The sequence below is a fragment of the Budorcas taxicolor genome, chromosome 8, assembly GCF_023091745.1.
Source record: "Budorcas taxicolor isolate Tak-1 chromosome 8, Takin1.1, whole genome shotgun sequence".
In the NCBI taxonomy this organism is placed as follows: Eukaryota; Metazoa; Chordata; class Mammalia; order Artiodactyla; family Bovidae; genus Budorcas; species Budorcas taxicolor.
Window position 1 is genome coordinate 64,802,342 of NC_068917.1, and position 13,754 is coordinate 64,816,095.

A 13,754-nucleotide genomic window follows, 5' to 3' on the forward strand; every position below is an offset into this window, starting at 1 on the left:
TGCGGCTTCTCCAGACCCTCCCACCCTTATGCCAGCTCCGGGCCCCAAGCCCTTTGCCAGCAACAAGGCCCAGACTGGGAGCTCTGCTGCTTGGGCCAGACTGTCCTCACCTCTGCTGCCCCCTCTGCCCAGCCTCGTGCCTGGTACCCAGGGCTCTGATAAGTATCTGCCAAAGGACGGATGGATGAGCCCTGTCCTCTGGGGTGGAGAGCCCTGTCCCCTGGGGCCACACTCCCCCAAACTCTCTCTCTTCCCCAGAACACCCTCGCAGCAGGGCCCAAGGCTCACATGATAACATAGCCAGAATTCCAATGTCAATATGCACCGCAATCCTGATAATGGCACTCCCCACCCCACCCCTGCGAGGCAGCCTTCGGCATCAGAGACCCCAAACCTCCATGGTGGCTGGCAAAGCTGGCACCTGCCCCAAGCAGCTGGGACATTCAGTACCAGGGCAGTTCCATTTGGGGTTGAGGTGATGAATGCCAGGTGTCTCTCCCTGGATGGCAGCCTGGCTGGCTACTGGGGTTGCTCTGGAAAACAAGCCCAACTCCCCTTAGTAGGTTGCCTTGATCAGCCATGGACCGCCCAACCCTCCTCCCTACTTCTGGCCTCCTTTGAGGGAAAGCTGACCAGGTAAGACCACCCCTCTGGCGTTTGGGATCTAATGGCTCTAGACAAGCATGCAGAACTGAACCCTCTACCTCAGCACCCGTGGGCAGAGACCAGTCATCCAGACTGCACTTCCTGATAATGAGGACAGACAGGACGGGTGCAGGAAGACAAACCCGGGCCTGCTGGCAGAGTGCTCTGGTCGAGGTCCCAGCACAGGCCCCCCTGAACTGCGCCCCCCACCTTCTCCCCTTGCCCGGGAGGTGCAAGGGATCTGGCCACAGCAAGCCAGGGGAAATCCGGAGAGCCAGGGACACTGAGGGGCCTCTCCGTCTATATGGAGAACAGCATTGCCTCTCGTGCACAGGGGAGGACACAGGCTCAGAAAGCTGACACAGCTGCCGAGGCCACAAGGTCGGGGAGTGGGAAAGCCCGGCCCCTGGACTGTAAGCCTGTGACAGAGCAGGAGGGTCCGGGGAAGGGAGCAAACCCGGGACAAAAAGGGAACTACGCCCTTAGAACCGCGACACACACACTCTTCTGAAGTGTGAGCCAGCATTTGCATCTGTCCGCATGACGGATGTCATGGGCTCAGGGTGCTGGGGAACGGACCCTGCGGGCCCTGCTGTTGTGAGTCGTTCCCACCCCTGGTTCAAGGTTCCTCCTGTGCTCCCAGTGAATAAACAGTGAATAAACGGAGGCGCGATGGGCCCCTGCCATGCACAGGAATGACTGGGCTGGAGTGGGGTGCCCCACCCGCTCTTCTGTGCCTTCAATCAGTCCTCTAGGGAAGATGCCTCTGGCCCAGTCCCAGATGACGGAATCCCAGGAGGAATGAAATACACTGCGGAGCTCAGAGACGGCCAGTGTGATGAGTGTGAGGAAGACCAGGGAGTAGGCAGTCTATCCAGGTCAGCAAGGAAGGACGGATGGTGACTTAGAGTCCCATCTCTGAGGTCACTCACCTCTCCCACCTCCTGCAGCCCAGAAAGGCACAGTTCACCTTGAGGCAGGCAGGTGAAGATCTGGAAGCATCATTCATGGGCACCCGGGTTGCTAGGTTACCTCGAACAGTGGGGGCGGGAAGGGGCGGCATGGAGCAGTGGGGAGTTCCAGACCCCTGACCCTGGCAGCACAGCAGTGGTGTGCCCCTCTCCCCGCTGTTGCCCTCTCCCCTAGGCAGAGACAGCCCTTTGACTTTGGCTGCCACCAGCCCAGCTACAGTTTAGCGTACTGAATTCTCCTTGGCTGCAATAAAACCTGCCTGATTCTAAGCTGTCAGGCCTGATGGTGGACAATGAAGTGTCCATGTGCCGCTTGCTCTGAGTGCCCTCCCAGAGGCTCAGAAATCCCCTCGATGTCCTCCCTGGCAAGGCAGCTGTCCAGCTCCTGGTTGCACATCCCCAGTGATCAGACACTCACTACCTTCTGAGGCAGCTCTGATTCCTGATAGGCTTGAAGGGTTAGAGAACCGCACCTCTCGCTGACCTGGAATCCACATGCCCATAATGCCCCATCTACCACTTCTGCCCTGATGTCCTTGAGAGATCTGTGGTTCCTCCATGTCGCCACACATCCTCCCTTCTCCAGGCAGACTTCCAGTGCCTCTGTTTCCTGCCCAGGCTCTGCTCTGCAGTTTGTCACAGTCCCTTGCAGGTGGGGTCAGTCGTGAGCAGAGAGCCCAGGCCAGTCTCTGCTTGTGTGCACCGACCCCACTGACTTCACGGCTGGCCTGCACAGGGCTCTTCTGATGTGTCCTAGCAGTTCTCTCTGTATCACCTGGCCTTGAGTAACAGCAAGCTGAGTAGAAAGAAAGCAGGCAGTTGCTTGCTTTCTGGTGGTCTGTGCTGGCTGAAGGACCTGGGTTTATATCTCAGTTCTGTCATTAAGTCTTTAAATCCCTTCTCTCTCTGAGCCTCACTTTTCCTATCTGTAAAATGGGTTTTAATCAATCTGTTGGGTTCCATCCTGCAACAGCATTGAAGGATGAAACCCTCAATCAAAAAACCCTTTTCTTATTTCAGGGGCACCTATCCTGAAAGCAATACAAAGCAGCTGTAGGCGATCATGTCAGCAAGATTCTTCCTGGCTCTCCGTGGGGTTCCTTACAACCTTCGTGCGACACATAAAAGGGAGACTTTCCGAAACAGTAGCCAAGAACATAAGGAAAGGGTGGTTCTCACGGGGGCAGTAGGAGCAGTGGGGCATCAAACACCCGGCCTCGAGTGCTGACCCAACCCCTCGGGTCAGCCCTGGCCCCTCTCGGAGCCTCAGTTTCCTCATCTGCACAACGGGGACAAGATGTTTCTCCTCGAAGGGCTGTTGTGAGGTTTGAAGGAGGGACAAGACACGCTAAGTGCTTCTATAGTCCCTGGCTCACGGGAGATGTGGAAGCTATTCTTGGATATTTAATATAAATCCTAGGAAAATGCCCCTCCTCTTCAAGGGAGGCAGAAATGGAGAATATAAAAACTCCTCTGTGTCCCAGGAGAATTAGATCAAATTGGAAAAGCAAGGCTTAAAATAACTCATGCTGGCAAGTTTCCCCAGGGGGACACTGGTGGGTCTTTCTGCCTCAGAGAGCCGGGCCAGGTTGCACATCGCGGGAGGCTGCCGAGGGCCAGGGGTGGCCGAGGTTACTCACTTCAGGGAGAGGGAGTAGTCGTGCCTGCTGGTCTGGCTGTTCCGGACAAGGTAGCTACACTCCTTACAGAGGCGCAGCAGGTTCTCAGCGTCGCCCCTGCTGATGGCTCCGTGATACCATCTGCGGAGAAGAGATGGGGTCAGAGTTCAGCAGGGATAGACCCCTACCATTGACATCCCGAATCCCATCTGCCCTGAGGAGGCTCAGCCCCACTGGAGGGCAGCTGTGGGCATCCTGGGCCTCCTTGTCACTAGGCAGCGTCCCTGTGCGTGCAGATGTCACGTGTGCCTGTGCGCGCGTGTGTGTGTTCAGTCATTCATTAGATATCGACAGAGCGCCTGCTGCATGCAGGTCTTGGGGAGAGTATGGTGAGCAAACCTGGCCTCCACACCGTGAAGCAGAGTCTAGTGTGGGTGCCACGAAGGACACGGAGCAGGGTCGCCTGGCTTGGAGCTGGCAGGAGGGACTGCTGTCTTAAGCAGCAGCAAGGGAAGCCTTCTGCAGGGCGTGACGTTTCAGTATGGACCTGAAGGAGCTGAGGGAAGATGCCACAAAGGAAGATGCTGGAAAACAGCCTATTTGGCAGAAGAAAGGCAGCCAAAGCAGGATGCCTGGCATGTTTTGGAAACAACAAGAAGGCCAGTGATGGCTAGATTGAGGCAAGGGGGCAGTGTGGGGGCTGAGGCCTAAGAGGCCCCGTGGCAGGGCTGCGCTGGGGGCCTTGCACACAAGGTGATGCGAGGACTCTGGTTTCTCTGAGAGACACGGAAGCCATCAGAGGGCGCTGACAGGCGGGACACATGCTGGCTCTGCGACATCTGCAGGACAGAGGGCGGTGCTCATCACTCAGGAAAGCAAGTGGTGGGGTGGGGTGGCCAAAGCAGTGCTCCCGCCAAGTGCATCTGGCATCGACCGGGCACGTGGGAAGCCCAGCAGTTCTGCTTCCGGGCAGCGCGTGGTGAGCGGCAGAATCACATGGGAGGGGTGCCGTGGCAGATGCCTGGCTAAGGCCCCGAGTGCAAGACAAAAGGGGGACGTGAGTTTTCAAGATTTGAAGAGTTGAAGGTAAAATTTCTGCAGCAGAGTGAAGACCTTGGATGCTGGTCAGTAGGTGTACTCAGAACAGGTCACTGCTTCCTTCCATTACGGTCTCTGAGGGATCGGATTAGTGGGAAGATGGCCAGAGATGTGGTTAGGAAGGGAACCAGAGGTGCCAGTGGTCAAGGACAGATCATGCTTTATCCGCGGAGGCACAGACCTGGCTCTGCCACTGGCCGGCTGGGAGTCTGGGGCAAGAAGCTAAATCTGGGTACATCTCAGTTTGCTAAGTTAGGGTCACTCTATTCCTGTTTTGGGGTTGTGAGGATTAAACAGAATGATGCATTGAAGGGCTGATGGAGAGCCTGCAATGGGGTGAGTTTCAGCATCAGCCAAAAGAGAAGTGAACTTGCAGACAGCCAAAGGTCACTTCCCCAACTACCAGTATTTCAGGCTGCTGCTGTGTAGACTGCATTTTAATTTTATACCTCCCGCAGGTGTATGGAGGAGCCTGCCTCCGGAACCTGGGCCAGGAGTGCCCTGTGAATAGTACCCGTGAGAGTTCTGATACAGACATCCTGCATGGAGAAAAGCATCACACTGCCTTTCTCTGCACGTTCTGCTATTTTATAAGGCAGTGTTCTAAACAGTTCGCAGCAGTGAAGATGACATAATTATAACCTAAAAAAAACCCCCAACTCAACCAGCTCTAGGAAAGCAAAGACTACAGAGTGAGAGAGATGTGAGTATCCCTGTCCATTGAGCTTGCGACAGAGTCACTGATGGCCCAAGGGGTGACCGCCCACACGTCAGACCCGGGGCTGGACATCTGGAGGGGGACTCGCTGAGGGAAAAGGCGAGGGGAAGTGTACACTGCAGACCCACCTTCCTGTCTATACTTACACAGAAACTAAGAGGATGTGACGCTGGGAATTGCATGGATTGCCATAATTACAACACTCCCAGAGATGTGACGGGCCAGTGTGTGTTTAAGAAAAGACACGTGAGTGTAACTGGGAGACGTGGTTAGACAAGGATGGAGCTGACTTTAGAGATGAGAGTTAACAGTTTGGCCAAGGTTGTTTTCCAGGAAATTTCACCTGCGTAACACAGCCCCAGTGAGCTGACAAAATGCTGTCTTATTAGCCAAGCAAATTTCAGCTATTTGAAGCAGAGCTGTCCTCAGGGAAGGCCAAGAAGTAGTCTCCAGGGAGGCGCTGCCTGAGCCCAACTCCCAGAGCACAGGACAAGTGGCTCTAAGGGAGGCGGTGGCAGATGGGTCTCGGGGGTTCTGGATCCTCGTTAAGGGTGATCCCTGGTGGGTAAATAGGATAAGCTGCTGGTTCCTTCCCCAGCTGCTCCAGCCATTCCACATGCAGAGAAAGGCAGGGGACTCGGGGTCGAAGATCAAAGGAAAAACAGGAGGAATTGGGGAGAGAAGAGGCAAAGGACACTCAACTGGGGGACGGGGAGAGGGCAGACTGTCAGGATGAGGATGGCTACCAGGAGACAGGATGGGCCTGGCTGGCAACCCCTGGGCCCAAGGAGGACCTGCCTGAACTGAAAGAATCCAGGCAGCAGGCCATCTTGGGGATGCACTGGACTTTGTAGAGCTGGCCACTCAGGCCTGAACCGTGGGAATTAAGAAGACTCCACCATCACCACCCAGTCCATCCAACACCCATGAGATCATGCAGTTATTTACTCACCACTTACTATATCCTTGTTCTCAAAGGGCTGATGCAGGCAGATAGAGAGTCAACCAACAGATTCAGGAAACAATTTCAGATAGTGACAACTGCTATATAGGAGTACTGGGTTTGTGATAAGGCAGTGACTGGGGTGGGGGAGGTGCCTACTATGGAATGAATGGACAAGGGGGCAACCCCGAGGAGATGACATTTGACCTGAGAATCTGCACGGAGAAGGAGCCAATCATGTGAAGAGCCAAAGAAAACACGTTCACCACAGAGGCGGCACCAAGTGCAAAGCTCCAGAAGCAGGAATGAGCGTGGGGTGTTCATGGAGCAAAAAGGCAGCAAGAATGGTTCAGTGCTGTGACTGCGGGAAGTGGGACAGGATGCGGGTGAACAGGAGGCGGGGCCCCGTTCCCCGAGGCCCTGTGGGCCACAGGAAGAAGTCTGATTTCATTGTAAGCATAGGGAAGGCAATGAGAGTTTTAAATATAGATGTTAAGAGATACTTGCTCTGGACGATTTTACAAAAGGAGAATGGCCAGAGGGGAAGTGAAGCAGGAGACAGGCGAGGAGGCTTCTGCAGGGGTCCAGATGGGAGGACCTGAGATGACAGGAATGGATGGAATCGGGATGTGTTTTGGATGGAAAACTGGCAGTTAGTAACGCACTAGATGCTGGTGTGACACCAACAAAGGAATCCAGATGATTTCAGGGCTGTGGCTTGAGCAATGTGGTAGATGTGATGCTGTTGGGTGGGGTGGGGAAGGCGGGCAAACTGGGGAGGAGCGGGTGTTCAGGAGATCAGGAGTCCAGTTTTGAACGTGTTAAATTTAAGATGCCCATTCGTCAGCTAAGTGGAGATGCCAAGAAGGCAGCTGGCCGTAGGAGTTAGGAGTTCTGGGAGAGGTGTGGGTTGGGGATGCGAACTGGTGACTCACCACCAGCATCCTGAGGAGACTACCCAGGGAGGGCACGTAGCTGGAAACCGAGCCCTGGACAGAATAACCTTCGGGTCAGCTTGAGGTGAGCAGCCGGCGGGGGAGGCAGAGGAAAGCCGGGAGCAGAGAGCGTTTTAGAAGGAGGGAGCCGTCTAATGTGCTGGCTCCCACAGGGGTCAGAAGAGGTCAGCTGGTTACCCGGGCAGAAAAGGGTAGCAGATTGGGGTGGATGAGAGAATGGGAGGTAATGGGAGGGAGAGCGAATGCGTTGACAGCTCTTTGGGGACTCTGTTCACCAAGGGGACAGCTACCTATTCACTGAGCACCTATTATGTGCCAGGCACCAATCTAGGCACTGGGCACACAATGGTGACCTCATGGAGGTTACGTTCCCAACAGGGGCTAGAGTCAGATGGGGATGTCTAGTCGAGATTTATTTATTTGTTTGTTTTAAGAAGTTCATAAAGAAGGCTGAGTGCCTAAGAATTGATGTTTTAGAACTGTGGTGCTGGAGAAGACGCTTGAAAGCCCCGCAGAGAGCAAGGAGATCAAACCACTCAATCCTAAAGGAAATCAAGCCTGAATATTCACTGGAAGGACTGATGTTGAAACTGAAGCCCCAAAACTTTGGCCACCTGATGCAAAGAGCTGACTCACTGGAAAAAACCCTGATGCTGGGAAAGACTGAGGGTAGGAGGAGGGGGTGACAGAGGATGAGATGGTTGGATGGCATTGATTCAGTGGACAGAGTTTGAGCAAGCTCCAGGAAATGGAAAGGGCAGGGAACCCTGGAGTGCTGCAGTCCATGGGGTCACAAAGAGTTGGACGTGACTGAGCGACTGAACACCACCAAGAAATTCATCACTAGGATATGTTTATGTGCTGACGGTAATAATAATGCAGAATGGAGCTGGTGGTGGGCTGCCTCTAGGAGGCTGGGGAGCAGTCGCCCCTTAGTACCTGAACAGCCTTTCCAGTGTCCCAGGAGGGCCAGCAAGTAGTTTGGGTGCCTGGGCAGAAGTGTGACTACCCATCCCTGACAACCCTCTAAGACTGCGGCACCTGCTCAGTGTGCCCACCTTCCCTCTCCCCTGCACTAGGGTGGGGAGAAGTCGAAAATTGGAAGCGCATACTAAATTCTGAGGCAGCATCAGCCCGGGTGGGATATAGTGAACCTCTCGGGCTGGTTCCTGGGTCCTAGGTCCTCAGGCTCTGCTGGAAGTGGAATCTTACCTAAGCCCACCACCCTACCTCTTGGGTGATTAGGCAGGCCTCTAGCAGGCTGGAATAATCCCAGGGAGATGAGATGATGGGGAGGAAAAGCCAGCCACGACTCTGGATTTGGCTGAGGGCCTTTCGGGTGGGAACAGGAAAGGAAAGGCAGACCTGCCCTCACAGGGCTCATGAAGTCCATCCGGGTGTGGGCAGAGGGGAGGCTGGGCCGCTGAGCCCAGGCAGACCTGGGTCAGGATGCACGCTGAATAGCTCCCAGGCTTCTCTGGATTATATTTTGTTTGTTGATTAAAAAGCACACAGTCTGATCAGAAATAAGCAAAACCTGCCACCCAATCTGTGTGGCTGTGAGACGTAAGAGATTAACACGACACCTGCTGGGAGCCTCCCCCACCCCCTCCCCCCATGTGCTCTGTGCAGCAGGCGCAGGGCTGTCACAAAGGAGGCTGCGGCACACGCTTAAAAAAGGGCACACAAGCACATGACATCATTCGGAAAACTCTGCACCCTGCTCAGCAAGGGAGCATTTCCTGTGAGGGATGCACTGCCGGCCGGGCGAGACCAGAATTCCCTGGGTGGAGGCTAATATAATACGTGATGCACTCGACGAGGTCTCACAAGGAACCTGCTGGGTGTCTGCTAATCTCCTGGCCTTACTGAGTGCCTACTCTGTGCTGGCCATGTGCTAAGGGTGAGGGAGAATTACATACAAGAGGGAAGTGAGAGGAAGGTGTGGGGTCGAGTCACAGCATTCGTATCCTGCCTCAGCACTCTGAGCCAGGAGATCCTAGCCAAGGCTCCACATCTCTTGGGGTCCCGATTTTCTCATTTTGCAATAAGATAACCCCACTGATCCCACATTCACTTGTGAAGAGGGCGATGCCCCTGATGGTATGAGCATGGGATCCAGGATGTGCTTTGTTAAGTTCCCGGAGAAACTTACTCTAGGGCAGGTATGTGGAACAATTCACAGAGTGAGTGGCAATTTTGGGAGGTGGGATTTTATCCTGGAGGCCATGGGGAGCCATGGAAGGTTTCAGAGCAGAGCAGGGACCCCAGACCCCAGCGGAGAAAGGAGACGACCATCTTGCTCGAGGGGATGGAGACAACACTGACCGGAGTGTTGTGGAGAAGCAGGGGGCAAGGGGCAGCAGGGATGGGACTTGGATGCTGATTAAAGCTGGGAACTCTCTGGGGGAAACCCAAATCAAGAGTGCCAAGGTCTTGCCCAACTAAGATCAAGCAGATGTGGGGCAAAAAGATCACTCCTACTATAAATAAAGCTAATAGGCAGCAGGATTTAGCATGTGTATGTGTTGGTCAGTCGTGTCCGACTCTTAGTGACCCCATGGACTGTAGCCTGCCAGGCTCCTCTGTCCATGGAATTCTCCAGGCCAGAGTACTGGAGTGGGGAGCTATTCTCTTCACCAGGGGATCTTCCCAATCCAGGGACCGAACCCGGGTGCTGTATGGCAGGCAGATTCTTTACTATCTGAGCTTCCAGGGATGTGGGGCAAAAACATCACTCCTACTATAAAATAAAACTAATATGCAATCACGCAGGAGGGTTTAATATACATTTAGCTTTTTAAAAGCTCACTTGCTGCATGATGAAACTAGAAAGGAGGATACAGAAGTAAGGAGAACACCATGTGGATGATCTCACTGTCCTTCCTACTAGCCATCCGAAGGCGGGCAGGTGATACGGAGGAGGGAGAGGAAGCATAGGGCCAGGAATCAGGAGAGGTATGCTTTAACCCCGACGGGGCAGACTCGGCCGTGGCCTTGGCCTTCTGTGAGCGTCGACAGTGACTCCGCGAACTGGCTGCTGAGACTGAGCTCTGCTCCCAGAGGACTCACATTTGCTTCTCCAGTGGCACAGCAGGGTCCACTCTCTCTCCCAGGATCCCACAGAACTCAGGGCTCCCATGTTTGATGGGCTTGAAGCCTCCTCCGGGAGCTCGAAGCTGGCGCCGCCGGTCCCGGGAAGGCGAGGGGGATGACTGCCGCTTCTCACTGCCATTAAACTGGGCTGTGGGGGAGAGAGAAAGAGCACAGTTACCCAGTTACCCAGAGCTCAGCCCAACAAGTTACTGGCGGCACATACTGGGGCCAGGAAATCAGCATGGTTGGTTGATGATTTATAATCTGCAGGCAGAAGAGCTCCAGGCAATGAACAAACATAGCTCAAAAGTTGTGGGCTTTCCAAACCAGGATGTGAGGTGCCGTCACAATCAGATGGTGCAATCGAGGGGCTGGTTGAATCTCCAGAGGACACTGAACTCAGCCTTATCCCCAAAGGAACCCTCCCGCAACCTCCATCAAAGAGGACATGGTACTCCCAGTGGGGGCTCTGCTCCCTAGACAGTTATCAGGGGCAAAGTTTTTCTTTATTTTGTGCCAAAAACCTGCCTCCAAGTGGCTCCTCTCCTCCTCCATTCTCTTACCCTCCCCCGAGCCCAGGGCTGCACTGGCCACATCTGTCCCCTTTCTCCTGGGACAACCAGAGAGATCCAGTCGAGGGGTGTGTTGCATCACAGCCGTCTGTTCCTCTATACTCACCCCACCGCGTGGGCCCTCCACACAGCCAGCCCCGTCCTGGATTAGCCCCCAGGTGAGGCTGGAGCAGTGCCCACCACAGTGGGATGAGCCCTACAATGTGCCTTCCTTCCAGCCCTGGACCTGCAGGAGCATCCTTCACCCATGGGCTGGGGAGGTACCTTTGGAGGGCAGGACCCTGGAGACACCCCACAAAGAGTGGAAAATACTGAGCTCAAACTGGAGTTCCCAGGACATCCCTGGTGGTCCAGTGGTTAAGAATTCACCTTCCAGTGCAGGGGATGCAGGTTTGATCCCTAGGCAGGGAACTAAGTTTCCCACATTCCTCGGGGCAACTAAGCCTGCATTCTGCAACTACTGAGCCCATGTGCTCTGGAGCCCTTGTGCCACAATGAAAGATCCTGCAGGCCGCAACTAAATACATAAGTATTTTAAAAACAAACAAAACTGGAGTTGCCAGAAGTGTTGGCAGAGACCAGTAGTCCACCTGCAAGTCATGTCTCTGGGCTTCCGGTTGCCTCATCTGAAAACTAGGGATGACGACTGTACCCAACTTTTGGGGCTGTTGTGAGGAGTCTGCCAGGGGGTTGACAGCCGTCTCGGCAGAGCGCCTGGCGTGCTCGGTAAATGCTATTATAAAGGTTTGCCTTCGTTACTCTGATCATGCCTACTCAATGTGGACACGTACTAAGTACTTCACAGAAGCCTCCGAACTGCCCTGAGTCCCACTCTGAAGTTGGCCATGACCAGCTGTGCACCTTGGCTAAGCCACTCCACTTCTCCGAAGCCCTATTTCTTATCATACCGACTGCTGTGGGAATCAGATGAGGGACTACAGTTGATTGGCCCAGCATATACTAAGGGCTGAGTAAACTGGGCCAGGGCCTGAGGAACCATGTACCACGTCCAGCTACAGGCCCACAGACACACAATGGTAGAAATCTCCCCAGCCCTAGCCAGTAAGCATGGATGTGGCGAGCCGTCCTCTGACCCCAGATACACAGCAATCAACCTCATGCTCACAGAAGGTGGTGGGAAACTCCTGCCCTGACGGTGGTGATGTGTGGTCTATGGACCACCGAGGATGGTGAATGAACTCGTGCGTCTCAGCTACGGAGCCAGATCATCCATCAGGGTGGTGGAGCATTTCCATCCCTCTGAGACAGGCTTCTCTAATAATCACTACAGAAAACAGCGGGGAGCGGGGTTCCTGCCAACGGAAGGCTCGAGACAGGTTGGATCCACGTGTCTGGTCACTCTCATGACTGCAGCAGGGTCTGGCAGGCTCTCCCTTCTAGCCTTTCGTCCATGTGGGCCAGGCATGGTTCACGGTTGGGGAAACAGCACTGAGCAAAACAGAAATCCCCACTTCAGGAGTTCAGGGTCTGAGAGACAACAAGTAAAGTCAGTCAGATCCACAGCACACCAGCTGGGGTAGCGCTCTGGAGAAAAGGAAAGCAGGACAAGGCAGGCCTCTCAAAGGACAGCATCTGAATAAACGCCTGGAGGAAGGGGGGCGAGCAGCGTGGACGTCTGGGGGAAGGACATTCTGGGGAGAAGGAAGAACAGATTGAAGGCCCTTGACTTTAGGAACGGGCTGAGGGTGACTGAGAAACAACACAGCCCAGGGCAACCGGAGTGGATTGAATTGGGTGGGATTTGAGGCCCAGGGGAGTGGGAGGGAGCAGGGCCGTGTGGCTGGGGGTTTTGTGGACCCTGGGAAGGACTTTGGTTTTATTCTGAGAGAAACGAAGAGCAATTCTGACTTCTGATGGGGAAAGCTTTCGACCTGGTACTCTTTAACAGGACTGCTGGGCTGAAAAGGGATGGAGGATGTGGGTCTATGGGAACTCTCCATAATTTCATCTCAGTTTTGCTGTGAACCTAAGACTATTCTTAAAAAACCAAAAGTTTGTTAATTAAAAAGAGAGAGAGAGTGAGATGGACGAGGCAAGCTCCTGTAGGACGGGCTGGCATTGGAGAGGTGGATGGAAGTGACTGAGAATCGGACTTGTGTATGTCTTCAGGATGGAGGGAGAGACAGAGGGTCAAGGTCACTACCGGCTTTCGGCCTGAGCACTGGAGGACAGGGCTGACAAGTCCAGGTGAAGAAGACTCACAGAAAACCCCAAGCTCCGTGAGAACACACGACAGAGGCCAAGCCCCAACCTCCAGACACCCACAGCCTATGATGCCAGGACTGGGGCAGAGTGAGGACCCTCCTGGGGGCTCCCTGCCCTCTTCTCTGGCTACAGTTCTGTCCTGTGTCCAGCCACGGGGACAGACAGCCAGGTGGCAATGACCTCAAGGCCCTTCTAGGGGACAGGTCCTGGGGTTGAATGTCTGAGAAACAAACATCCTCCACCATCTGGCTGACGCGCTGAGCTTTCACAGTGGTGATAAAAGGGTGATGTTTAGAGCAGGGGGCCCCCACACATATGTCCTTTCCCTGGATTCCCAGCAGCCCAGCTCCCCAGTCAAAGCTCGCAGGGAACCACACCAGCCCTCAGGGCAACCAATCAAATGGGGTACATGTCCTGGGAGGGGGTGTCAGGGAGAGGTGAAGCAGGTTCTGACCTGAGCCATCTAGCTTGCAAAGCCCTGGATGGGTGACGTTGGGCAGGGGCAAGCACTGGGATCAGGTAGACAGGTGAGGGCCTGCTCACCTTTCTAAAGAGCTGGGACTTGATGTTATGCATGGGTTGAATCAAGGAATGCCATCCTTCAGACTGGGCCTTAAAGACCTCTCTGACTGCTGATGGAGAGAGGGTTTAGGGGTGACCCTGGAGGCAGAGAGGTAGGGAAGGTGATGGAGGCTGAATCCCTCAGTGATGACAGGGATATGGGAGGTGCCTCCAACAGGACTTGACTACTTGCGGGGCAAGTCAGGGGAAGACTCCTGTGCAGTACTGCACTGCGATGGAGATCGGGGCACAGTGGGAGGTGGGGTCAGGGAGAACGGGACCAGTGTGCACTTTCCCACGCAGCCTCCTGTCTGCTGACTTTCTGGTTTTGGGGAATGGAGAGAATGGA

General features: G+C 54.5%; 1 protein-coding gene across 1 annotated transcript in view; it reads right to left on the reverse strand.

The window, feature by feature from the left end:
- Positions 1 to 13,754, reverse strand: part of SHB (SH2 domain containing adaptor protein B) — a 134,151-nt gene that overhangs the window by 17,794 nt on the left and 102,603 nt on the right. The window contains 2 exon segments of the mRNA XM_052645214.1: positions 3,257 to 3,376; positions 10,023 to 10,194. Coding sequence (XP_052501174.1) covers positions 3,257 to 3,376; positions 10,023 to 10,194 — 292 coding nt within the window.